The sequence below is a fragment of the Triturus cristatus genome, chromosome 10 (genome assembly GCF_964204655.1).
Source record: "Triturus cristatus chromosome 10, aTriCri1.1, whole genome shotgun sequence".
Classification (NCBI taxonomy): Eukaryota; Metazoa; Chordata; class Amphibia; order Caudata; family Salamandridae; genus Triturus; species Triturus cristatus.
In genome coordinates this window covers 798,250,269-798,276,969 of record NC_140593.1, presented here as the reverse complement: position 1 = coordinate 798,276,969, position 26,701 = coordinate 798,250,269, and the positions used below count along the sequence as shown (strand labels likewise).

The 26,701-nt window shown below is 44.2% G+C and overlaps 1 protein-coding gene across 1 annotated transcript in view; it reads left to right on the top strand.

Moving 5' to 3' along the window:
* The window catches only part of PMM2 (phosphomannomutase 2), a 155,900-nt gene that overhangs the window by 28,975 nt on the left and 100,224 nt on the right, over positions 1–26,701 (top strand). Inside the window, exon 2 of the mRNA XM_085628332.1 lies at positions 20,014–20,125. Coding sequence (XP_085484458.1) covers positions 20,014–20,125 — 112 coding nt within the window. The remainder of the gene's footprint in view (positions 1–20,013; positions 20,126–26,701) is intronic.

Genomic DNA, 26,701 nt, shown 5'->3' with positions numbered 1-26,701 from the left:
TATTCAGGTGTAATTGTCAGGCTGTGCCCAGCTCCTCCCTCTCATCCTCCCAGGATGGCCCTTCAAGTCACACCTAAGCTCCCATTGTTTGTGGCTGTCTTGAGGGAATACACAAAGCCCAGCTGTCACCCAACCCAGACATGTAAACAGAGACCGCTGCAGGCGCGCAGAGCTAAGAGCAGGAAAAGGCCAACTTTTTATAAAAGTGTCCTGTTCAAATTAGTAACAATAAATCCGATTTTGCCACTGAAGAGGATTTATTATTACAATTCCATAGGTACTAAATATGATAGATCAATTAGGAATTACAGCTTAATAAAGGTAATAAGGAATCTCCAATGTAATTTCGCGAGAGAGGTAGACCTCACAGTAGTGTTTGGAAGTTTTTCACTACCAGGACATGTAAAACTCAAAAGCACAGGTCCTATCTTTTTTATAACATAACACCTGCCCTATGGGCTACCTAGGGCCTACCATATGGGTGACTTGTATGTAATAAAAGAGAGTTTAAGGCTTGACAAGAGGTTTTGAATGCAGAGTCGACATAGCAGTATAACACTGCCTTCAGGCTGCAATGGCAGGCCTGGGACAAGCTTTACAGGGCTACTAGGTGGGTGGCACAATCAGTGCTGCAGACTCACTGGTAGCATTCAGTTTACAGGCCCTGGCTCTATGGTATATCTCTCTACCAGCGAGTTGCAAGTAAATCAGATAGCTGCATAAGGTATATATCAATCAAACCATGTTTAGAGGATTGACCACAAGCACTTTAGCACTGGTTAGCAGTGGTAAAGTGCACAGAGTCCTAAGGACAACAAAAACAAATTCGGCCATTTGGAGGCTAGCAGATGACGTTTTGGGGTAAGACCACCCTAAGACTGACAGGTCTGACAAGGGTCTATCATTTACATTAATTTCCATAGACAGTGAAGACTGGTCAAGACTTCACAGGAAACGACAAAGAGAATTTAAGTGAATTTAAAAGGATTTGTTCATATGATTAGTCCAAATCAGATCATTAGTCATTTAGTATTCAAATCTCAGACATCATTATTACAGATTTGGATAATCAAGAAGTCGATTTTTCAAAATAAGATAAAATAGAACATTAGTAAGAATTACACATAGGATTCAGAATATACAAGTCTGTTCCATAGAGGAAAAGCCCTATTCTATATTAAGGTAACCTGAGTTGAGAAAGGCGTCTGATTTAAGCAATAAGGATAAGGTGTCAGCTTCAGAAAACCAAATTTAGGTTTCTGATGAGAGAAAAAGAATGCTCAGGCATGCAACCTTTGCACTCAAATCATGGAGATTTGCCAAGGTGAGAGATTTTCTCGTCGAAAATGAACGAGCATCTTTCTAATGCACAAAGTGTGTCAGAGACAATAAGCAAGGAAGTACTGGAATCCGAGGCCGAGCTCTAGTCCTCTCTGGTCTAAGTAACACATCTTAATATACTTCACCAAAACATTAATTGAAATATCTCAGTTGGTTCCAACTCCCATGAAGCAATCATTTTTTAGAAAGCTCTGGGAGCAGCAAAACTTGTATATTTCTCAGGTCATGACAATGGTGCAAATATGACTGTGTCCTTTAGTTGTAACATTAGACAGAAACTTTTGGTTCAGACAGCTCTTTTCACAAGTCGCGCTTCCTGGCATCTTCCTCTCCTCCAATTGAGAACCTCCCTACCAGTTGTCTAATACATAACAAATGCCTATTCACTACCTAACAGAAGGCCCCTGGAAAAAGCTTATTAACGAATCGGAAGCCAGGATTTACAAAGGACAATGACACAAGCCAATGAAAAATGTGGGCCAAGCTTCAAGTCCATACTCTAATACAGCATTATTCGCAGAGCAGCGAATGCACTGCCCAGGCTCGACCTAAAAAACAGCATCAGCAATTGGAGAAAAAAGAAAACATCTTGTGCAAAACAGCTGTGTTCATACAAAAACAGACCTTTTAGCCTTACTTGTAAAGTTGATTCATCAAACGCTGGCAAAGTTATTAGCAAAACAAAAAAAGCATTTCCTATGGAAACACGATCCTAACTATAACTACCCAGTAATTTATTTATTTATTTATATATTTTGCCTACATGCAGTCTCCAGTAGGTAGTTATAGTTAGGGTTTAGTTTCCATAGGAAGAGCGTTTTTTCATTTGACAATAACTTTGGTCTCGTTTGACGCATCTTCACAAAATGATCAAAACTAGTTAGACTCTCACTACAGCTGCTCTCGTGAAAGTTTCAGGGTGGTCCGTCAAGCAGGGGCCGAGAAAAAGAGCGGAGAGGGTCCCAAAATTCTTCCCATGTGTGAGAAGTTGGCATGGTATATGCTGTCCACTAATTAAAGTGGGCACCCTGTACCTGTCCAAACAACCCTTATGGTGATTTAGGAGGTCAAAGATGACCTTAGAAAGCTACCCAAGTGGTAGCTGTGGAAAGCAGCCTTCAGGCTTAGTCTTGAAGGAATTTTAAACAGCTTGTTTTACCAGAATGCAACCTTATAGTATTGGTTAAATGAAAGGAGAGCCACACAGTGGTTATAAAAATATGTATTTCTAAATATACCACTATCTAGTACAACACATTATCTCCTACACAGAGATGATCACAAAACACACAATACTGTAGCACAGAAATTAAAGTAAATAGCAAAAATACACAGTGGGCCCCGGGGTGGGAGGACCAAACCATATACTAAAATAGTGGTATAAGAACCACAACTCGAGTCAAGACAGTGTCGAGAGGACGTAGAATCACTGGGACCCCAAGGAACCACCCAAGGTGAGTAAGTAGGGACCCCATGGAGGACGGGTGCAGTGTGGGAACACAACTGCGTGCCCCGTACAATTTCATGGGAAAATCGCGGTTGACGTTTTAGAGTTCTAGAACCTTTCCTAGTGGTCTTCGAAGAAACCCAGTGGAAGATAGAAGGTTGGAGAACCACCCCATCCGTGGATACCGAGGTAGCCAAGTTACCTATCCCAGGGAAGCCGAGTGGATAGGTCTGGAGTGGCGTTGGAAACTGCAGTCGAACTCAAAGGAGGATTTCAAATAAGAGCCGCTGCTGGAAGGGAGAAAAGTGTGCGTTGGAATCCAAAGGTAGATTCTTGTTGAAAAGAACCTGAAATCAGAGGGGACAGAGTCTGGGTCCCTCAGGAGTGACCAGGGGCTCGGTAGTCGAATGCCCACTGATGTCTGGTGCTTCAGGTGCGTTGAGGGAGTCCTTGACTCTGCAGCTACGGGGACCAGGAGACGTCGAGGACGACAAAGAGCCGGATACGAGCTGTCCTACGAAGGATGTCAAGTGCTGAGGGGTCTGTGTCTGGCGGGAGGACCAACAAGCCTTGGCAACGGCAACCCACGCAGAAGGTCAAAGATGGTTACGGTTCGGACCAGCAAGGCCTAGGAGACTCACCACAGCAGGGGGAGTCAGGGCAGACCTGAAGCAACCAGGGGAGCCCAAGGAAAGCAAAGTTGACCCTCAAATGGACCCACAGGCCGGAGGCACAGAAGTCGCGAGAGGACCTTGAGCGATTTCACAAAGCAGCAGCACTAGGTGCGAGGAGGCCGGAGTTCTTCGTAGGAAATGGTGCCAGAGGTTGGGGCTACTTGGAGCCCAGTGCACTTGTTCGGTAACCGCCAACAAGCATATGCACTTGCAAATATACGCGGTACACAGTGGTTCGGGTATTGCAGCCCCCGCGAGGATTCTGTCCTCAAACTTGGTGAGAGGGCAACTCTGACCCCGAGGGACGTAGAAACCCACCTCCTGTGTTGCTGAAGTCTTTGGAGTCCGTAGGAGTTTAAGTTCAGCAGACCGGACAGCAGGGTTGCGGTGCCTGCGAATGCAGGAGAGTGACTCCTTCACTCCAAGGGAGATATCGTCAGTTGTCCTTGATGCTCCACAGGTCCTGCACGGAGCCTGTATGGTTGACCGGGCACAGACGATGCTTTAGACTGAGAAGGAGACGAAGTTGGGCCCAAACAAAGTCCAGCGAGCTCTAGATTGTCCAGACGGTCGAAGTTCAGTGGCTTCTGGTTCAGAATCTTGTCCACGTCGAATCTAGGGTCCTACAGCCCGGTAAGCCCTTTTGTACGGTAGGGGGTTGGACAGATTCAGGGGACCCCCACCCCCAGGGGAGGTTCGGGACAGTGTGGCGGTTACTCCCATGTCCTTTATTCAGCTTCGCACCAGTGCAGGAGCCAATGGCTCCCTGATCTGGACTAAGCACAGGGACACCAAATGTGCCCCTCGTGCAGACTTTCGGTCGCTGGCAAGCGCACCCACCCAGCCCTAATACACTAAATCCTGTCTGGGTGGTGGTCACACCTCCCTGTGGCAGGATGCCTATTGTTCTGCCTTCCCCTGCTTGAGCTTGGCTCAGCAGCAGGAGGGCAGAAATGTGTCTCTGGTCAGCAGCAACCATTTTGTGCTGTCCGGGATTGAAAGGCTGATACCGGGAACACTAGGGACCCAATGAAGCCCGCTTCTGAGGGGTGGAATCATACCTCTCACACCGGTTACCGGTGTGGGATTATGATTCCACAATGTTTGACACCAAACACGATAGGGTTTGTTTCAGCCGTTTTAGAGTTGGTCATCATGTGGTCGCATAATGCCACTGTATATGTTATAAATGGCTGATGCACTGACAACCCGGGAGAATGGACTCCGTAGGCTGCAGGGGTGTTCTGCTCATACTGTGGCACACTCTCACTTAGAACCAAGCACCCTGCCCTCAGGATTGTAAAGGCCGGCTAGAGGGGTGACTGATAGGTTTTAAGTGCAGTGACTCTTAGATATAGGAAACCTATATCTTAAGTAAGTGGTGCATGCACCAACTAACACAGGCTGCAATGGCAGGCCCGTAGGTTCCCTTTTGCATGGCCTCTCATGGGTGGCGCAATACATGCTTCAGCCCATGGCAGACCTCTGGGTTACCTATGCCCTGTGTACATGGGTACCATATACTAGGGACTGATAAGGGTACCCCAGTATCCAATCTGGAGTGCACCTAACTACATGACATAATAGTTTAGGGAGAAAGCAGATAGCCTGGGGTCCTAATTAGCAGGATCCTAGTCAGACTAGGCAAAAACAGTAGAACATCATGCAAAAAGTAGGGGTAACCATAAGAAGCAGATCCTACTTTCCTACATCATGTTAATTTTCATAGGAACTTTAGACACGCTACCACCTGAACTGCTAAATGGAATTAAACCAAATTTGACAGCAAGGTAGATGTTGGTCCAGGGAAGTATCTTTTGTGAATTGGTGTAACACTGTTCAGTAGTTTGGTAGTAATTTAAAGAAATCTCCAGTGGTGTATATATAGGGACTTGGAGGATCCACAACCCCTTTCAATCTCATGCTGAGATCTGATTGGCTGCCAACACTTCAAACCAGGAAGTGCTGGCAGCCCATCTTGTGACTGTATGATGAACGGAGTCACAGAAAAAACGTAAAAGAAAGAAAGGGGGGCAAAGTAGAAACACCCTGACTTCCCGGGCCTCTTGGTGTGGCGGGGAAGTGAAAGGGGGGGGGGGGAACCCATAGGGCCAAAAAAAGCCTTTATGGGGGGAATAAAACAAAACAGAGTTAGGGCTCCTGTGCTTAGTTATTTAATGACCCCAGGGTGGGCTAGGTCCTGGTGGCATTTGCATATTATAAGAAGGGGTGCTTTTCACTGACATGATGGCAACATTTGTACGCCATTGGCTCGTTTTATCCACATTTATTTGTCGTTGTTGATTGTCCTGATACAATTTCATAGGCGATTACAATATGCTTAGTTGTTCAATTGCGGTTCCTACATCATTCATATCTTATTTGCTCACATTGCTATGCAAACATAATCAATTAATTTGTTAGTCGCAATCATAAAATCTACATCCATCATGATATGTATGCCACCAATTCTAAATTTAGGCAAGTAAAAGGTCCCCCTTAGTCCATATCTTTTTTGCTCAGTTATGCAAACATTTCCCCTTAACCATGAGGATAACATCTCAGACTGACAGGGCATGATTGTGATCAAACATAACGTTGAACACTATAAGCAATCCAAAGTTTTCATATTTGAAAGATAAAATGTGTGATGTTGAATTGATGGGTAGGATTAAAGTGTCACATGCATTGTGCATATCCCATATTGATCCAATTAACTGACCATAGGCACATTAAAAACATGCGTTCCTTTGAAGGAAAACCACAAAGTGATAGATTCCAACAACTCGTAATATTATGGATTCTGACCCACCCTTCGACCAATGGGACCACGGTAATCCAAGCTGTAAACATATTACGAAAGTGAGACGTACATGTGTAACATAACACGATTGGTATCCACAGTATACAAACTGGCAATGAGAGCTAATTCAATGTTATTGGGGTTGATATGTGCTATATACAATAAAACATTTTATTAGTTAAAAAAAAAGAATCCCCATTGTGGTATGTTTTAAAGCACATTCTCTACACTAGAATACCTCCTTGAACAAAAAAACACTCAAATGCATGTGTGTTAATACAGCACCAATGATAATTACTCAATTGGTAAAGTGTCACGTGCTCTGTACAAACATATCAACAGTACTGGTAAATATGATCCCAATAATTAAATAAATATTATGGTTAAAAGCTGGCATACTTTGTATCACAACATATGGGAGATCTCCATATCCAGTTGACCTAACCGGTATCGCAAAAACATCTACCCAAATCAAAATCGATTATCAAACCATAATGTTCAATTCCTAAGCATATGGTGACAATCCAGAAACAATTGATATTGGTTAATTTCGTTATCAATGATAATGTGTGGTCACACATTACGTCCGTCTTTATATACAAAAAAGAAAGAGTATATTGGAGAAAGTATATAATATCAAAAATTTAAAATCCAATTAATCATATGTACAGTGAAGGCTCATGATCTAAAACATGATTCACAGTGCACTATGCAATGATTCAATAAGAAAGCTGTAAACTATGAAAATCCTTTGATGATACTTGTTCACTATATTCAACAATTTCATGCAGGTCACTTGGGATTGTTATAATATTATTCATTCCGAACATGATTATAGGTGCACATGGAGTTCTGCATCTGTATTGTGTCCCCAGGGGGTTTCTGTACCCAACATTATAATTAGTCTGGATTCCACTCTCCTCAATTCTTTTTCCCTGTCAGCCCCTCGAATGATCTTCTTCACATGTTTAATCCACTAAAATGTAAAACCTGTTAGTGAACATTCATGATATTTCTCAAAATGGCAAGCCATAGGATAGCTCTTGTCCCCATTTTTCTTATGGCCTGCATGTGTTGTAATATTTTGATATTTAGTTTGTTCCTCCTACTGCCAATGTACAACTTTTCACAGTCACATTTCAAGACATACACTACATGGTCCGTATCACAAGTTATACAATCAATTGTGAATAGTGATTATGTGGCCCTCATATTTTTGTTAGATGTTCTGATTTAGTCCATACTGGCAACCTTTACATGAGCTGCATTTTACAAAACCCATCATTCTCACGGACAACCAATTTCTTTCTTTGTTGGGATCATAACTGCATGTGAGGATATCACATAGGGACTGAGTTTTTTGGGAGGTTATTTGTGGGCCTCAACCTATGACATTTTATTATGCTGATCACTTTCCAGGGTGTGCCAGTTTTTACTAATAATTTGCATAATACTGGATTGGGCTGACCCAAATTCCAAAAATAATAAATTTTTTGTTGGGGTGTTTAGTGGAATTATTTTTTTGTTGTTGGTACAAAACCTCCTCTCTTGTTCTTTTACCTACTCTTTCTCTTGTATCCCTTAAAACATTAGGTAGATTTACTCGACGAGGATATCCCCTTATCATCTTCTCTTTCTGGTACACCTCCTTAGTTGAGCAGATTCTCGATGCTCTCAACTTTTGACTGTAGGGAATACTCCACTTCAACACAGCTGGATGGCCACTGTTAGCGTGAAGGATTGAATTTGTGACTGTTGTTTTTCAGTGTATTCTGGTTTTCAGCTCTCCATTATTGATTTCCTATTCTATGTCTAAACAATCACAATGTACTTGACTATGTGTTCTGGTAAATTGTATATTCATTTGGTTGGTGTTCAATTTAGCAATGAACATATTCAATTGTGATATTTCTCCTTCCCAGAGAATAAATGCATTGTCTATAAATCTGTTGCATAAAACAACATTTACATATACTCATCATTCTCTCCGGCCCAGACCACCTCCTCTCCCACCATCCCATGAACAAGTTTGTGTGGGGGGCAAAGGAGGTGCCCATGGCCTTCCCTTGTTGTTGAAGGTAATACTTATTGTTAAAAATGAACATATTAGTCAAACAGAACCTCAACATGTCAATCACCATCCAACTGTGTTTAAAGAATTAAAGAGGTCGATCTCTTAAAAAGAACTCCAAGGTCTGAATACATCGTCACAAGGTTTATAAAGACACCACGTCCAGCGTCATCATGACATATTCTTTTTTCCAAGTGATTCCATCCAAATTTTTAAGGAAGTCAATTCAGTCTCTTAGAAAGGTAAGCTGGTGACATAGACTTGTAAAATGAGATCCAAGTATCTGGAGCAATTTTCCAATGGAGAATCCACAGAGCTAACAATTGGTCTACCAGGGGGTGTTTTTAAATCTTTATGGACCTTAGGGAGAAAATATATGGTTGCGCTCTTAGCATTCTCATCCTTTAGTTAATGGTACTCATCCCAATCCAGCAAATCATTTTGAAAGCAGTTTACAGTGAACGTTCCTTTCAATATCCTTCATAGGATTCTGGGGAAGAGGTTTGTAGTGAGATGTATTAGTATTAGTTGACGTTTAGCTTCCATTAGTTACATTTCATGGTCCATCAGGACAATGATCCCCCTTTATGAGAAGGTTTAATATTCGCCATCAATGCACACATCATAAATCATGCTGTCAACCATATTGTATTCTTGTGACTTCTTTTTTTGTTTCTGCATGATTGGCAGATTGTTGTTTTGTGTGGTGTTGGAAAGCCTGAATTATGGTGTATGTTGCTAACCATAACTGACAGATTACAGTAGCTTTGGGTGTTCGAGCCAGAAACATAAGTGAGTTTTGAATGTGGTTGTTTTTCTGTCAGTCATATTTTATTTTTGGGCAAAATGTAATTAGTTTTCAATGACCACTGCACATTACCTATGACCGAGCACAGTGGGGCTTGGCCTCAGGGCTTAGCATGCAGCAAGGCCCTCTGCCCAACCCACCATGGTTTGCAAACTCACCACTACAGGGGTTGGCCATACTGCCTGACCTGGGCCCAGCCGACTGTGTGCTGCCAACACCTGCTTGACAAGGCCTTCGGGTGTGTGTAATGGGGGTTGGCCACAGGGCCTGTCCTTTGTTCAACCTTGTGGCCAAACCCGCCAGAGGATGCCAACCTCTACTGTACGGTTTTTATTTTTAATGAAAAGTCAAATTTAAATGGAAAGCACAATTTTCTGCATACAACTGTGTCTTATTTGCTGTTCAGAAAATGGTGACAGTAGAATCATGATTTTTCATTAAAATGGTAATTTTAGCACCTTGAACGTTTTGTTTGGTTGAGGTGGTTGGTCGATTTTTCCACACCTTGAATTGGGAGCATCTATTGGTGCCCCTTATGGTAGTGGAATTGTTTTTTTCCAGTGCATAAATGTCAACTTTGTTTTTTTAAGTAAGTAAATATTACTTTATTCGATATAAAATATCATAAAAGTACAGCAAATTTGATTCATCATAAAAACCAAACATTATGCATCATGCAATAATATAAATAGGGTATAAAAAGAGAATATGTACAAATAAAAAACCATAAAAAACAGTGCCCAATGTAGCGGGACAAGATACGCATGTAACTCTATGGGTCTAGCTCTTCCAGGACATCAACAGTTTGGTGCGTAACAGCCAAGCACACCCCAAGTATTTAGCTACCCCATAAACCATCACGAGAGGAAGCATCCGTTAAAATAAAGCGTAGCGCCACCCTATAGTCCACGAGACCCAGATTTCTGCAAATTGGGCTAAGCCATTTTCTCCTTGCCGCCCTATAAACCAGGCACGCAAAGAGGAAATGGGGAATGGATTCAATAGGGGCAGAGCACCCGGGACATTTGGTAGATGTTGCTCTCTGGCTTTTCCAACCTGCTACAAAAATGTTGAGCGGGAGGGTGCTAAACCTAAGCTTCATATAGAGCAGGGGTACTCACAAACTTTCTCTCGGGGGCCAAATTTACAGTGTGGTTTCTGGCCGAGGGCCGCACTGGTGGGGGCGGGGTCATTGGGGGCGGGGTCATTGGGGGCGGGGCTATAGGGGGGGAAAAAAATCACTGCCGTTTCAAAACATTACTAGACAATGCTGTATTTCCAAAGCAGATGTAACTACATGGAACACATGTTTATAATGTTTTTTTATTAGCAGACAATAGCAATCTTAAGTGGGATTGCATGGCAATTTGCAGTAACCGGATATTCAGCACATGCCCAGTGCAGCACAGGCTTCAGAGTCCCAAAAATAGATATGTTAAAGACAAACACTACGAACTTATTTTACATTTCATGTCACCGATTAGTTTTCTGTAATCGGGTACCAAGTTGGAACCGGCAAGCCTTAAAAGTTGCTCCAGATGTATGTCTGTAAGTTTATTTCTGAGTTTGCTCTTCAACAGTCCCATTGTGGAAAATGAACATTCGCAAGCATATGTTGACCCAAACATACAAATTACCTTCTGGGCAACTGCAAAAAGAAGAGGAAACTTGTCAGGGGGCACAATTTTCCAGAATTCTTCGGGTGCTTGCCCCAAAAAAGATGCTTCGAGGGCTGAATTGTGCTGCATGTCAATGAGCTCTATTTCTGCTTGAGCCCTTTCCATGCCAATAAGGGTAACAACATCAAGATTTCGTGCACTCACCATCCAGGGGTTTTCAACCAGCCTGAACAGAGGGGTGAGGGCTCTGAATTGAGCAAATCGTCGTTTGATCTCCCCAGAAATTTCCTCAAGACATGCACCAAGGTCTAGGTTTGACAGAATTTCTTGTGCATCTGGAAACCTCTGCATCACCGCTAAGAGTTTTGGGAAGTGGGTGAAGTCACTATCATCCAGCTGCTCTTTGAATAGCACAAGCTTACTTTCAAAAGCATAAATACCATTCATGAGGGAGCACACAAGCAGTTGTTTACCTTGCAGGGTCAAATTAAGAGCATTAAAATGTGTGAAAATATCTGAAAGAAAATGGAGCATAATAAGCCATTTCACATCCGTTAGCTCTGGGAACGATTGGCCTCTACTGTTCACAAAGAGTTCAATTTCAGGAAGCAATGCGATGAACCGCTCCAGAACCTTCCCTTTGCTTAGCCAACGCACGTCAGTGTGCATCAAGACGTCGGTATATTCTGCTTCAGATTCCTGCAGCATTGCTTTAAAAAGTCTATGGTTGAGAGCTTTGGCACGGATAAAATTAACAATTCTCACTGCACCTTTTAGGACATTATTCAGTTCTCCATGCTTTAATTTTCCACACAATACTTCCTGGTGAATAATGCAGTGGTAGTCTATCACAGTCTGTCCTATGAGCTTCTTTTTAAGCATAGATACGAAGCCTCTGTCATGGCCTACCATGGCAGGAGCCCCATCCGTTGTTATGCTGACAAGAGTATTCAGTGGTATGTCATTTGTTTTAAAGTAGTTGCACATGCTGTCCAGTATATCTTCTCCTCTTGTGTGCCCTTTCAGTGGTAAAAGGCACAGGAGCTCTTCTTTGGGATGAAGCGATTGGTCCAGATACCTCACCCAAACTAATAACTGGGCCACATCGCCTATGTCTGGGGACTCCTCCATGGCAATGCTGAAGAACGGTGACTCTCTCACTGCATTGATCACCTGCTCCTGGATGTTTTGTCCCATTGCCTCTATTCTGCGTGCACACGTGGAATCCGATAGCTGCAATGCACCGATTTCCTTTAAAATACTGGCCTTATTAGTGTAATTGTCAAATAAAATTTCGGCTGCTGAAAGGAAACATTGCTTCACAAGCTCTGCATCTGAGAATGGTTTTTTATGTTTGGCAAGCAAGTAGCATATTTTGAAAGACGCTTCTGTCACAGCCTCAGATTCCTTCATCTGGCAAAGGAAGATCTTCTGCTGGGAAAAAAGAGCTTGCTTCAATGATGCCAGTTTTGCAGATCGCAGTTTTGGTTCAGTGGGAAGTTCGCAGTGTATCCAGAGTGCCGCGTTTTGTAGTGCCGTTCCAGGTTATACCTCTTCAGAACATTTACTTTCTCTTTGCAAAGCAAACAGGTGGCTTTTTCTTTTGGGCATTCTACAAACAAGTACTCTTCTTCCCATGCTTCCTGGAAGGTCCTGCGTTCACTCTGTATCGATCTGGGTCGTTTGCAGGGCTTGGAAACTGGGCTGTAGGCCATTGCAGAGCTCTCCAGCTAGTTTGTTACTATGCAAAAAGTAACAAGGACCACGAATCTGATTTTCCACCGGACGACCAATGGACCGACACCGCCCCACGACTGATGGGCCGACACGACCGATGGACCGACACGCCCCACGACAGATGGACAGACACCACGTCACGACCGATGGACACCACTTCTCGCAACAGATCTGTGAGCAACACCAAAGTAATGTTTTGTTTAACTTTAAACATACAAAGTAATAGGTAAACCTGTAAATGAAAAATAGGAGGCTTTCCTAAAGCCAGTGGTTTATGCAGGAAATGTGTCACTCAATAGGGATTTGAAATAAATAGCATGCACACACACGTATATATAAGCACAAGTTCACCCATAGGTATCTTGGCGCTGAATAACAGATGTTTATTGCTACCCAACTCATTTTATCGACCTCAGATGGATGAAAGGCACGACCCGCCAGGATTTAAACCTGTGACCATGAGGTAGAACACAGGCCCCTGCAGTGGGCCCTGCCATATCTGACGCATAATACATCATCTGCTGTTTGATGTGACAATTTTAACAAAAGATTGTAGCTCAACTTTGCCCTCTATGCCAGCTGCTTTTCTGCATTCTTAAATATCTCCAGCTAGCTGAAAGTAAAAACAAGGATGCAAGGCAAAGCTGCAACGACCTTAATCCATAAAACATTCAACGTCTCCCACAAAGCTACCTTAAAACAGGATCAACCAAAATGCACCCATCAATCAAGGACAATTCACTTCACAAAGAAAAGAGAGATGTCCTATTAGTTAAAAAAAAAACTGTGTTTACATTTTGTAATCATGACTAGTAATAGTGTTTCCAATATTGTAACACAGCAGCAGCGCACTAATATTACTGTAAGTAATGTCTGTGAGACCACTCCCATTTCTCATATGCGAGTTCCTGTTTTGATCTAACATTATTACAATGGCATCTGAGACAGGTGGGGAGAAAGAGAGATGGTGAGACTTGAGAAAAGGCGCAGGGTGAAAGAGTCCGGGAAAGTAAGGAAGAGACAATTGAAGAAACAGATGAGAGACCATCACATTGCCTACTAAAATAGGATGCTGTGCTTACCTCTCGGGGTGCAAAGATCAACCCGCGGGTGGAACTGGTGTTGCAGGGTGATGGAAATCAAGCTGGTCGTGAAGATGGAGGCAGATGTGGTGATGGAGCTGCTGCTGGCCTAATCCAAGTGGCGAAGAAGGGGCCTCTGGCAGAGAAGAGGCTTTGGGCGAGAAGACGCTGCGGTGGACGAGAAGAAGCATTAAAGCAGGCAATGTTTCATTCTGTTATGCTGCAGCAACTTCCCCTTTCACAACATGAGGCAGCGCTGTCTGTTACAGGGTGACCAGCCAGAAAAGACAAATATCGTATACGGACTATTGCACTTAGATCCCGGGCAGGGAAAAGTAACTAGCAAAACAGCAGATAGAACGAGGAACATTCATTTCAAGTCATTTTCCTGATTTTTCATGTAATTACAACAAATTATGCAATGTTTGCAGACAGATGGTCAGTATGCCATACACAGGACGGTCAGGGGATACATTTAGCCTCCAGTACAGTGAGTGTTTGCATTATCTGTGGGGCACACGCCTGCATATTAAAGCCACACAGTCACATATAGATACGGCTAACATTCTGCTTCCTGTGTGCAGTGAGTTGTCACAACAGATACACAATAGTTTGTTAATCAGTGTGGGTGTGATTGTGCCATTTCTTTTTTTTAAATTACATTATAGACTGCATGTTTGAAGAACCGAGGTTTGCTTACAATTTAGTGACAGTAATTAAGCTCTGTGAAGATAAACACGTGCTGCCTAGGATGTTTGGGGCCCTGGGCAGAAAAGGAATGTGTGAGGCCCCTCTAAATTGCAGACACATTACGGTTACGCATTCAGGGCTGAATAGATGCCCTTGCTCAGTCACCTTCAGTCCCATCCCGCTGTGCCTCTCCAATGCTGCCCGGTATCTGAGCTGTGGTACTGCATCGGAGTCTGTTACACCCGACCTCAGCAGCATCGGAGTCAAGAAGGGAGGTGGGTGGAAGCCGTGCCGGTTTAGGGTGGTGCGACCGGTGCCCGGTTAAAAATAAACTTTGTTAAAGAATCCTTCACGGGCAACGGACGGCGGGCATAGAAAACAGAAGCGGTTATATACACTTACCTGCAGTGAACCTTAAACATCTGAGTCAAACGGTGCGATAACGTTCGTGTCATTTAATTTGCCATCCCCATCATGCTAAAGGTAATTAACTCGAAGAAGGGAACGTGATTAGATCGGAGTCTGCAGGAATCGTGCACGGGTGACGTAAGGTCACTGCAAATTGTACTTGTCAGGCAGCGTGGTCAGATCATACCGATATACATGTCAAGAATTCCTGTCATACGAGGGGAGGAAAACGGTAACCAGCGAAAACGGACTACATCTCCCAGGATGCTTAGCGGTTGAGAGGTTATGTAAACAGGAGAGCTGTTACATAACTCAAGGGAAACACGCCCTTATGTAAACAGGAGAGCTGTTACATAACTCAAGGGAAACACGCCCTTATGTAAACAGGAGAGCTGTTACATAACTCAAGGGAAACACGCCCTTATGTAAACAGGAGAGCTGTTACATAACTCAAGGAAAACACGCCCTTATGTAAACAGGAGAGCTGTTACATAACTCAAGGAAAACACTCCCTATAAAGGGAGGAACCGGGAGGTACAAGGCTGTCGGATATTGTGTTTACACCGACGTACCTGCTTCGTGAAGAGCAGTGTTCCGGAGTGGTGCTCCAGTAAGGCAAGAACGGAGGTAGGTCGAGTCGTTACTCCCTGGGCCGTGTCTTGCCCCATCGTCACCTGTGAAGGACCCGGAAGCTCTACCGGTCAACCATTGAGCTTCGCTTTTTGACTCGGCTGAGTCCAAGCGCAGTGGCGCTTTTGCTGGTTGGAGTCGTAACTCCCAGCCCGACCAGAGACACAGGGACTGCCAGCTGTAACGCACACCAGGAGGTGTTTGCCGCGTTACAGACTCGGAAGTCCACAGGATCGATCGAGCGGCTGCTCTCGGTTCAGTCTTCTTGCTTGTGATTGGGGTATCGGTGACACATCACCAGGAGGTGACTCCGCGTCCCGGTGCAGTCTGAGGAAGAGGTTGAGCGGCTGCTCCCTTCAGGTAGAGACCCCGGCTGGGTGTTTCCCTGACTCCTCGATTCTCCCCAACACTCTTCGTGCCCCTCACAGCCTACCGATTGGCATTGTCGGCCATTTCATTTCTGCCCTCTGTTGGCATACGCCGGGATCGGCGTATATGCAGAGGACGGTTAGGACCATCCGTGCTGTGGGCTGGTAACGTACTTAGCCTGGAGGATTCCAGTGACTATAACTTTTGTTTGTTCTTTGTATTTTATTTGCCTTCATTAAAAGAACTAACCCTTCACAAGTGGTTGCGTCCTCATTGTCGTGTCTGTTAAACGATCCTGAGACGTTCAGGGCGTTACAATACACAGGGGAGGAGAGCGACCAGGCTGGTCATCATTAAGAGAAAAGAGGTGATAGGACAGGCAGATAATATTCCTCCAGACATGAGGGAGGAAACGCTGACTTTGGAAAGTAATTACATTCAAAATCGGAGCAGAACGTGCTTATAATTGGCACAACTGGAACTTTCTATAGAACTCGGATATGTGAGTGTTAGTCTCACTGAATATGTAACCTTGCAAATGGAGATAATGCTGTTACACTGGACCTCAGCAGCATCGGAGTCAAGAAGGGAGGTGGGTGGAAGCCGTGCCGGTTTAGGGTGGTGCGACCGGTGCCCGGTTAAAAATAAACTTTGTTAAAGAATCCTTCACGGGCAACGGACGGCGTGCATAGGAAAACAGAAGCGGTTATATACACTTACCTGCAGTGAAGATTCCCGAGGCTGCGGGCTGCGGGCTGCGAGGAGGTCGACGTCGCCACGGACACAGGAAGCTTCTTCAAAGGTCCTTTAAAAGTCAGCTGTAAAAGCGCTAGTTACAGCTGACTTTTAAAGGGCTTGTGCTTCGCGCTGGGTGCCGTGTGTGACGTCACGTCACGTCTCAGCGGCCCAGGCCAATCAGAGGCGAGATAAGCAGAGAAGATGGTCGCAGGAGCGAACGTTGTGAATATGTATTGAATACGTATTCACTACGTATGCTCCTGCGGCCATCTTCTCTGTTTACAGGAAGGAATTTGCATACTGTACGAGTGTGTATGCAAGGGTCCGCAGGCCGCCGATGAAGGCCGGGCTGGCCGCCAGCGGCCCGCGGGCCGTACTATGAGTACCCGTGATATAGAGCATTCTATCTCGTGGAGGTTGTATAAAATCGAGATACTGCTCGGTTTTGACCTCAAGCTTGTGCTCCAGGAATTGGTCTGTAAGGGTCCCACGGTTGGTATTTCGGGCTTCCTCTCCCCTCACCCAGTCCCAGTATGCTTTTTTAATAATTTGCTTTGCAGGTGGAGTCTGGCTAGACCATGCCTCCCTATATCCAATTTCTGTGACCAGCTGTTTTAATTTGCAAATCCATTTAATCTTATTGCCAGAATTTAGATTAATAATCTCATTCAGGGCAGTGGCATAGCTGGCCAGTTCGGGGGTGCGTCTCAGACGAACCCAGAAGAGCAGCAGGCGCAGTCTTGCTATGTCCTTAATAGATCGCTTACCCATATCTTTCCGAAGTGGTGTCAAGGGGGTGGAGAGCGGAAGAGAGACCAAACTTCTAAGAAAATGATTCTCGGATTTCTCTAGATCGCTAACATTCTCGAACCCCCATAGCTCAGCCCCATATAATGCTGAGGGTAATACTTTCCCATCATAGACTACAAGGGCCGGAGCAACTAATCTACTGAAGGAAAGCCGCTGTTCTCTTAAGATTGCCCCCGCCACCCTCTTATGGTTAAAAAGCATTTTAGCTAAGTGGCTATTCCATTTCAACATATTATTAATCTGAATGCCCAGATAATCAAAGGAGTCTACAGTGTCTAATAGCGTGCCATTCAGTGTGATGTCATTCCTTAAACGTTTAGATGGGGATAGTGTAATTAGTTTTGTTTTAGTAGTGTTAATCACTAAACCCCGTGCATCACAAAACTGGCTAAACCTGTCGAGCAGCTTTTGCAGGCCACTTGGGGTTTTTGACATGTGTCATCGGCGAAGAGGAGGGTAGGGTATTTCTATCCTGCCAGGGTTGGGGCATCAGATGGATCCTCTCTCAGATAGTCAACCACCCCATTTATAAAGAGGGAAAACAAAGTTGGGGCCAACACACAGCCCTGGCGTACTCCCCTGTTCACCGCCACCCTTTCTGTCAACTGGCCCTGGTTTCCCCACCTAATTTTTGCGTAATTCCCCTCATGTAGGCGCCTGATGATATCAAGAATCAGAGGGGGAAAGCCCAGATCAGACAGCACCCGCCAGAGTTTGGCACGAGGGACCAGGTCAAACGCGGTCTTAAGGTCAATGAAGGCCAGGTATAAACTGCCTTTCCCAATGACCACTGTTTTCCAGTGGATCATGTAAAACCGGAAGACCTGATCCATCGTGCCCACCCCCTGTCCAAAGCCCACCTGGAAGTGTGAGAGCACATTGCCCTCGTCCATCCATGACCTTACCCTCATAAGGAGGACCCTGCCAACCACCTTCTGTATTACGTCGATTAAACTAATCGGCCTGTAGTTGGCAGGATCCTCCCTATTCCCCTTTTTATATATGGCTACCACTTTGGCACCCTTCCAAGAATCCGGGACAGGATGGCCCCTAGCAATAAGATTCAGTATGAGCAGAATAAATCAGCCCATAATTTGGGTTCTTGGAGAAGAAGATCACCAGGAATACCGTCAGGGCCCGCCGCCTTTCCTGAAGCTAACCCTTTAATAGCGAGGAAGACCTCGCTAGACTTAAAAAGATCGAATGGACTATCAGCCTCGGGGGTGCAACTGGTGGGAAGTCCACCAAAAAGGGAGTGGGCTTCTCAGCGTTGGAAAGTAAAGGGATTTCGCCCTCATTATACAGAGTAAAAAAATGTGTGTGCCACTGCAGTTCCGTGATATGATTGGGGATCGGAACAGCACCCTTCCGGCTGCCTTTGTCAATGAGTCCCCAGAACAAGGTGGCATCTTTCAAAGAGGAAGCAGATTTAAGGTCCTGCCAATGCGCTTCTTCCCAGATTCGCTTGACTTGCTCAATTGTTCTAGCATACTCTTTTCTGGCTAGTCTGACAAGGGAAATATTGTTGCTTTGAAGGGCTATGGTTAGCATACGTCTCTTTTCTCTGCATGTATTTGAGTACCACTGGTTAGAAGGCCTAGGTGTCTTTTTATGGGCAGGGTGATCCAATATGGTAAAGAACGTTCCCAGCTTTACGATAGTTTCTTGATAAAAGTTGGAAGCGGAGAGCTCTGAGCTCCCACAGAGGCCACTCCGAGCAGATCTTTGTTTTTTAATTTACCATGATTTTTAATATGGCGTCGAAAGCTCCCAAAGTAGCCAATCAGATATGAGAAATAATTCAAATGTGATTGATGGAATTGGCAACTTTCTAAATCAAGATTTAAATGGTATAGATAAGTGTTCACCCATTCAAGCCTTTTTACAAATTTATTTCTCAAAAACTACTGAACATATTTACACCGGACCAATGAAAAAAAGATTGACGAGTAAAGTTTGTTGTAAATCCATTCAGCAGATTCTGCCTCGGTATGAGCAAAAATTTCTATTGGAGCTATAATGAAAAATCACTCTTTTCACGTCAATGGCTACACCAAGCAATGGCCAGTTTTGGTGCAAATCCGTGAACGGGGTCAGACGTTATAGGCAAATCTAAAAATACCTTTTCGGTGGAAAATGTGACTAAAATATAACAATACAGTGGCGACTGCTACTATGCAATGTAAAAATAATGATATCTCATCAGAATTACCACAGCATGCGTATGCTTAAGACATGTATAGTTTTAACCGAAGGCAAACATAAGGAATAGTACTTGCACCGGCTCACAAGACAAAAATAGGAAAACTGGCCTATGACCCCTCCCAATGAGAATCCAGTGATGCAGGATGATATAAAAAAAGACAAGCAAGAACTCTGAAAACAAAAGCCTCGTGCCACAAACACAGGCAACACAAAAAGATGATGGACGGAATGTTGAACATTGTCAAACATAATCCATAGTTATTTTGCCCCATGCCATTCCAGTTTGGATCCAGTCATATGCAAATCAGCCTTGACCCTGTTCCCCATGGGGACAGTCCAGCCTGAACTGCCAGGCCAGGTCATCCCTGGACCGGAAAACAAGCATCCTGGGACTGGTTTCGGGGCTTCACCCCTCATCAGCCAGGATAGCTTGAGACCGGTGGCGTAGGGAGCAAACACAGGGGCATTCAGCAAGGCACAATAAAAATACATACCAGCATTATTTACCTACTACAGAGGGTCCTTTAGCTCTCATTGTGTTTGGTGTTATTTAACATAATTTAATTTGTTTTGATTTTCAGAAAGTTACTCCCGAAATAGATGATTTTCTGCAGCAGTTGAGGAAGAAAGTGAAAGTTGGTGTTGTTGGCGGTTCGGATTATGGGAAAATTAAGGAACAACTCGGAGATGATGGTAAGCACACCAGAGGGAGATTAGGTGTTGGGCACAAGGCATCAAACCCAAAAAATATGAGCCCTAAGGTGGTGGAATTGGCCTTGCATGTGTGTAACATATCTCTTCTCACTTATTCAAATAATGGACACAGTGACATTACTACACATGCCAAGAATGTGTCCCTGATGTAGTATTTAATGAGAGTGATGTATGGCTGCTGGCAGTAATCAATCAAGTTATGCTTAAGCCCATCTTTTGAGAAGAATAATACAGTAAAATGATTTACCAAGATTGGCACCAAACACTTAAAATAAAAGAAAAAATCAAAACGAAAGTTTTTTTTAAGATACTGTAGCTTACAACTTTTTTCTAAATCAGTTTACACCTGCAGCTACAGAAGATAGTAGAAGTAATCTACCGAAAGAGCACCCTACTATTAACCCAACTTTAACCTTTTGCATTACCTGGAGAGTTACTTTTGTTGCATGGCTAGTGATGAGAATATACCCTCTGCTTCTGTGTAAGCCATAGTATTTGTACAACTACACACATTATTGATTGGCTGCTAATTATTATGAGATGCTGTTAGGTTTAGTTCGATGTTGTGATGCCCTTTCTTTCGAATAATATTGACATGCATATGTTTTCTTAGACTCTGATACATAGGATTAAAAAACAAGCATTGGCGTAGCCAATAGGTCTCGCTTTTCGGACCTTATAAGTATTTAGTTATGCAGCCCAATATCCTTGGTGCAACAACATCAACTGTTGCATGGCTAAACACATAAGGTCCCAAAGCCGAGACCTATTGGCTATGACAATGCTTTTTTTTTTTGCAAGAGCCTATGTGCGTACGGGGGAATCGAAGAGTGCTGCGATGAAACAACTCCTTGGCTTATGAAGGGGGGGGAGGCGGAGAGAAAACAAGAGTAGCCTGCTACATTTTGGAAATAACAATTTAAGCGCAGCATCGGTGAAGCGTGTGCAGCAGAGATTTGAAAGTGAAAGCGTGGCATCCACATGAAAGGCTCTGCAGCAGGGAGAGAGAGGTGGGACGAACAGTTGGACTGTCCTGTTGGAAGAGGGCATCTGTTCACTGCAGCAGGCTGCCCCCTCCTCCCCCACAACAGTTTGTAGGAAAGCAGCATGGAGGAGGGGCGGGGGAGTTCACGTTAAACACCACCACAACGCTTCTCATCAGAGCCTGCTTCCAAGTACTAATAAACACCTCCTCATTGAGAGCCAGGGCTCCTAATGCAAAAGGACTCTGCAAAAGTACACAATTATTATTTTGCACCAAAGGTTAGGAAGACAGATTTTACCATTGGTGCGAGTGTCTGAGAACAGGAAACGCACGCTCCGAGGCTGGGGGTGGGGGGGCTGAAGCGAGAGGCACCGGTCCCGAGGGGCTATTAGGAGTCTGCTAATAATCAAAGAGTCCTAACACATAAAAGAAAATGGTTACAGAACCGTAATATTCCGTTCAAACACGCTCAATGCACAAAGTATCAAAACGGCACCTTACCTATCATGTGTAACTCTTTACGTATCCGAATCGGAATCTAAAAAGCAAACCGAGACTAACTTGAGAAAACATCCTATAAGTCAATCTGCATTGGCATTCGAAAACAAAAATTGACCAGCAGAACTCACCGGCGCACGGTTAGTGATGTCCGTGTACCATGTGACCCCTGTATGACGGCTGTGCGTAGCCAGTCCCTTTTGTATCTAGACCAGGGAACGCCCATGTGAGGTTCCAAACGATAGAACTTCATTGACCAATGCGGTTGCAAATGAATGAACTTTATTGTGCATTTGTGCAGATTTAAACAGAACATAAGTCCACATGATATAAAAGTGTTACACGTGCTGAGAAAAAGTGAGCAAGCAAGCCCACACAGTGACAGGCATGGGGAGACAAGGCACAGATAGAGGGGACAGGTAAACTAAGAACAACAGAAGAGAAGAGGCAGGGAAAAGGAAAGTTGGGGGGCAGAGAGAGCAAGACAAACTCACACAGTAACTGGCACAGGGAGAAAGACAAACACAAACAGTAACAGATACAGGGAGACAAGAGACACACACACAGTAACAGACACAGGGAGACAAGAGACACACACACAGTAACAGACACAGGGAGACAAGACACGGCTAGAGACAGCGGACGCAACAAGACAGACAGAAGAGGCAAGGAAAGGAAAGACGCGACAGACAACACATAGAACAAGATTTAAAAGGAAGCCGGCGAATGCGCAGACAAATAGGATGCATGACAGGTTAACGTAGGTAGAAGAACGTTACAGCGGGTGGGTAGAAAGAAGCTGCGAGAAAAATACACAGCCAAAAGACAAATAAACGGAGTCAAAAATACAGCGAAACAGAGGTGACAAAGGCAAATGGCCAAAGGGAAAGGGAAAAGCAGGAGAAGAAGAACGTGGAGGAAAAAAACAAAGACGCAGATGCAGGAAAGAGAGGTGATGGCTTAATGAGCCAGGCACGCCCCCTCAGATAACATCAACAAGACATGCGCTGCTGGCGAGAGAGGAAAGCCAGATGGCGCCTCTGCTCGTAAGCGCGCGCACGCACACGTATCCGCAAGCTCTAGGCCACGCCACAAGCAAAAGCGTGTGGTAGCATTTTCTGAATCCCACTCATTAAATTTCTCGCCAGCGCAGCGCATGTGCTGGCCCAGGCGAGACCTAAAAACATAAAAAGCCGACAGCAGATTCTATGATCAAGTCCAACATATACATAAATATTGTTTCACAAGCTCCTTTCCCAAAGCCTCCAACACTTGCTGCTGATGGCGTCCAAGCCAGATCAATGTGTACAATCACCTTGCCTTTGGGGATAAATGTTGATGTGCTCGCTCTCAAATTGGCATTGAGTTTGACTTTCAAATTCAAAATATTTCATTACCAGGGAGCACATCGCTTCTTTTTCATTTGTGCTCCCTCAAAGTTTGCAATAAAGAAATCGACCTAAGAACGTTGTTAGGTCTTTCCTCAGTATTTTCTCTGAGTTTCACCAGATTGAAGAGAGGGAGACCTCTGATGCTGTTGCCTCTTTGTGAGTGAACAAGGGAGAAGTTTCTGCTTTCCCTAGTTTGAGCATCTTTGCTGATCCTTCACAATGGAAACCCTCATGTTTACTTTTCCTAACCTGTGTCTGAAATTCGAGCCGTTTTGCTTCTGCATCTTCCCTTTGTCTGACATTGGCATTCCTGCTGCCCCACAGACTTTCTTCAAGAATTTGGTTTTACTATCTTAAGGGCTCAATCAGATTGTGTACTTCAGAATTCTTCCCATAGACAATGAACACCACAACAATACCCCTAAACTACCTCCAGTGCTTCTTTGATCTCTGTACCCTAAATCAGTAATTTAAACCCAGTGCTTCCCCCTTTGCCAACTCTCTCACTGCTACCTTTTCACAACTGATATCACCATTTCCCCGCTGTAATATGAATGAACCAGTGGCAGTAACCACCTCCTAATAATTGGGCATAGGATCTCCTCTCCAGGACGCTTTCATTCAAAAGAAAGGCTTTCTTTTCCCTGCCTGCACTGCTGACAACCACCATCTTGAATTTTGCAAAATGAGGAGCCGAGGGAACAGTGGGCTGGGCAGAGCTAGTCACGCAGGTAGTGAGTCTTGGATCTGCTGCCCCTCTAAGGATGCATAACTGTGATAGGGGGTGGTCGGAGTACGAGGGCTCAGAAACTAACTGCTAATGATTGAATGCAGAGGGTTTCAGAAGTTTTCTAAACTGAGGAAGGGTGGTTTCTGAATGAAGGCCCAGAGGCAAGGAATTCCAAGGTATAATAGCTGCTACTGAGAAGACTTTGTCCAAAAAATATGATAGTACTAGGGAACCTTATTCAAATTGATGATAGTGGCAGAGAGCACCAACAGGGCAGCAGTAGCAGGAGTACTTTGTGGCTAAGATCTTGGGGGATCTTTGGTAAATAGATCTGTCAAGTACAGCCATAGCTGTAAACATAGCTCTACTTTTGTTTGGTAACTAGTGTAACTCTCGTAGCACAAGAGAAATATTTGAGAACTTAAATTTAAGATCAAGTGGACTGCAGTGCTTTGATCCAATTGCAAATTCTGGGGCAGCAAAATACAACGAGTTACTGTAGTGGTGACTGACGGTGTGCCGGCAAGTTGCAACAACATTGCCTCTGCCCTGTGCGAAGTGTAGTAAAATATATATTGGCGATCATTGTGCTCACAGGTGGCTACAGTTAGGGTTGTGTTGTGTGGGGAGGGAAGTGTTGATGCTTCAGAGTTGTCAGGTTGGCCTTCGTTGATTCCTCATTAACCTCCCCTGTCCCTTTGACACTCACACGTTTGCATCTTGTATGGTAAGAAGATGCTTGTCAAATGTGAAATTTGGATCTCTGAAACACTTCAAACAGAATCTACTTGACTATATCATTTGAAGACGCTGCAAAATGGAAACAGATTGTAGAAAATAAAGAATTTATATTGTAGCTGTTGCTCCAGCACTGAAACTATTGCTCGAGTTGCTCACAGTATTGTGCCTGCACAAATAAGAATCCCCAGTAGTTTGAAGTAAACTGTACCCAGTCCTGTGGCAATGCCAGCCGTAGCAAAACTGCTCACATCTAATAGTGATGGAACCCATGTTGGAAATTTTAACCCGCTACAGATAATATCCAGTCTCAGGTCCCCTAATTGAAATCGTATTTGAAAGTATACTTCAGCATTTAAACTGACAAATAAGTAGTTCAAACAACTCTGTGTCTTGTCAATCAAAGAAGCAAGAGATGGAGTGGAGCAGAACCAGATTGATCCAGTGATTTGCATGCTGCTCTTCTGGGGTGTCTGCGGACTAGCGGTAACTGACCGATGACATCAGCTGCATAGGTCGCCATCACCAAAAACATTGAGAGAAATCCTAAACCTATAAGAGAAGCCAAGTATTTTCTTGATTACTTGAAAACTACTTCTCGCTGCAGCACTGCATAGAGGACAAGATCACTCGGCCTCCATAACTGTTGGATGGAGGCTGGTTCCTGGTGCATATTGAACCGTGGACAGGGACGCGGCCGGCGGCAAAGAAAAAGTGACTGTGATTAATTCCAGCAGGATCAGATTTAATGGGCTGTGTTGTCCAAAGTACTTGTCTGTGAAGACGAACAAGTAAATCCAGCTGATCAAGAAATATAAGGGCCTCTTTATTTAGTAATTACTTGTTGGAGCCGCGCAAGAAGAGTGAGAAGAATTGGTAGTACATAAGTGAAAATAAAAGGGCAAACAAATGTTTTTAGAACTGTGTTTATCAACAGGGAATAAGAGTCAATCAGTCGGCATTTTTAGAGTGCAGCACTATCACCCGTGGGGGAATCTGGGCACTGAGGTGCGAAGTCTCCGTCGAAAAGCCAGGTCTTGAGGAAACAGCGGGAAGAGGGAAGAAACGAGCAGAAAAAGGCAAACGAGCAAAAAAGGGAAACAGAGGGCAGAAAAACTAGCAGAAAAGGCAAAACAGAGGGCGGAAATGGCAAAAAAGAGTAGAAGAGGCAACACCTAGGGCAGAAAAACAATCAGAAAAGAGCAAACAGAGGGCAGAAAAACAAGCAGAAAAGGCAATACAAAGGGCAGAAAAGGCCGAACAGAGGGCAGAAAAACAAGCAGAAAAGGCAAAACAGAGTAGAAGAGGGCTGAACAGAGGGCAGAAAACAAGCAGAAACGCCAGAGGGCAGAAAACAAGCAGAAAAGGCAAAACATAGGGCAAAAAAGTGAGCAGAAAAAGGCAAAACAGAGGGCAGAAAAGGCCAAACAGAGCAAGAAAAGCAAAGAGTAGGCACAAACAGAGGGCAATAGGCAGACAGGCTGCAGAGAGTTGTGGGGTACGGGCAAGGTGGGAGAACTGTTGCAGGGGGAGCTGGCACGAGGACCTGCAGTGAAGCGAGAAAGTTCTCCAGATTGGTCTGCAGAGTTCTCTGGATATGCACTGTTGGGTGAACCTCCACAGCAAAACAGATGGTGTGGAGATGGGAATGGAACCTATGGAGGGAAACGTACTGGTAGTTTCTATCAAATTCACTTTGATGGAGCGGAAAGTGGCAGCAACCAAGACTCGAATGTCATTGGTGGTAACCACAAGCAAGACGTTGCAGAATGCACTTTAGGGGGATTTCAGCACTCTGTTGTTGAAAACATTCACAACGTTCGAGATATCTGTAGAGAAAACAAAGAAAACAAAAAATAGGTAAAATGTTTGTATAATCAGATGGACCTTACAGCTTCGTCTACAAGGAAAACTGCAGAGGTAATCAACAGCCCCTACATCTGAAGTAAGAAAAGTACTAAGTTACGTACAAAAGCCTTAGAAGCATACAAAACCGTGAGGCACTATTCTTGCAAACCGCAGGCACACTGGGTATTTGGCCAACTTTATTGCTATGTTTAAAAAAAAGCAGTTGTTGTTTGAAAGTTGCAGAATCTTAATCGTTGTTTTGTGGGGTTATTCACAGCAAAACTGTTGATGCCTGCTCCCCGGCCCAGCTCATGTAGCTGTTAAGCAGCTAAATACCTGCAGTTTCTTGCAGTTTGCAGTAAAAC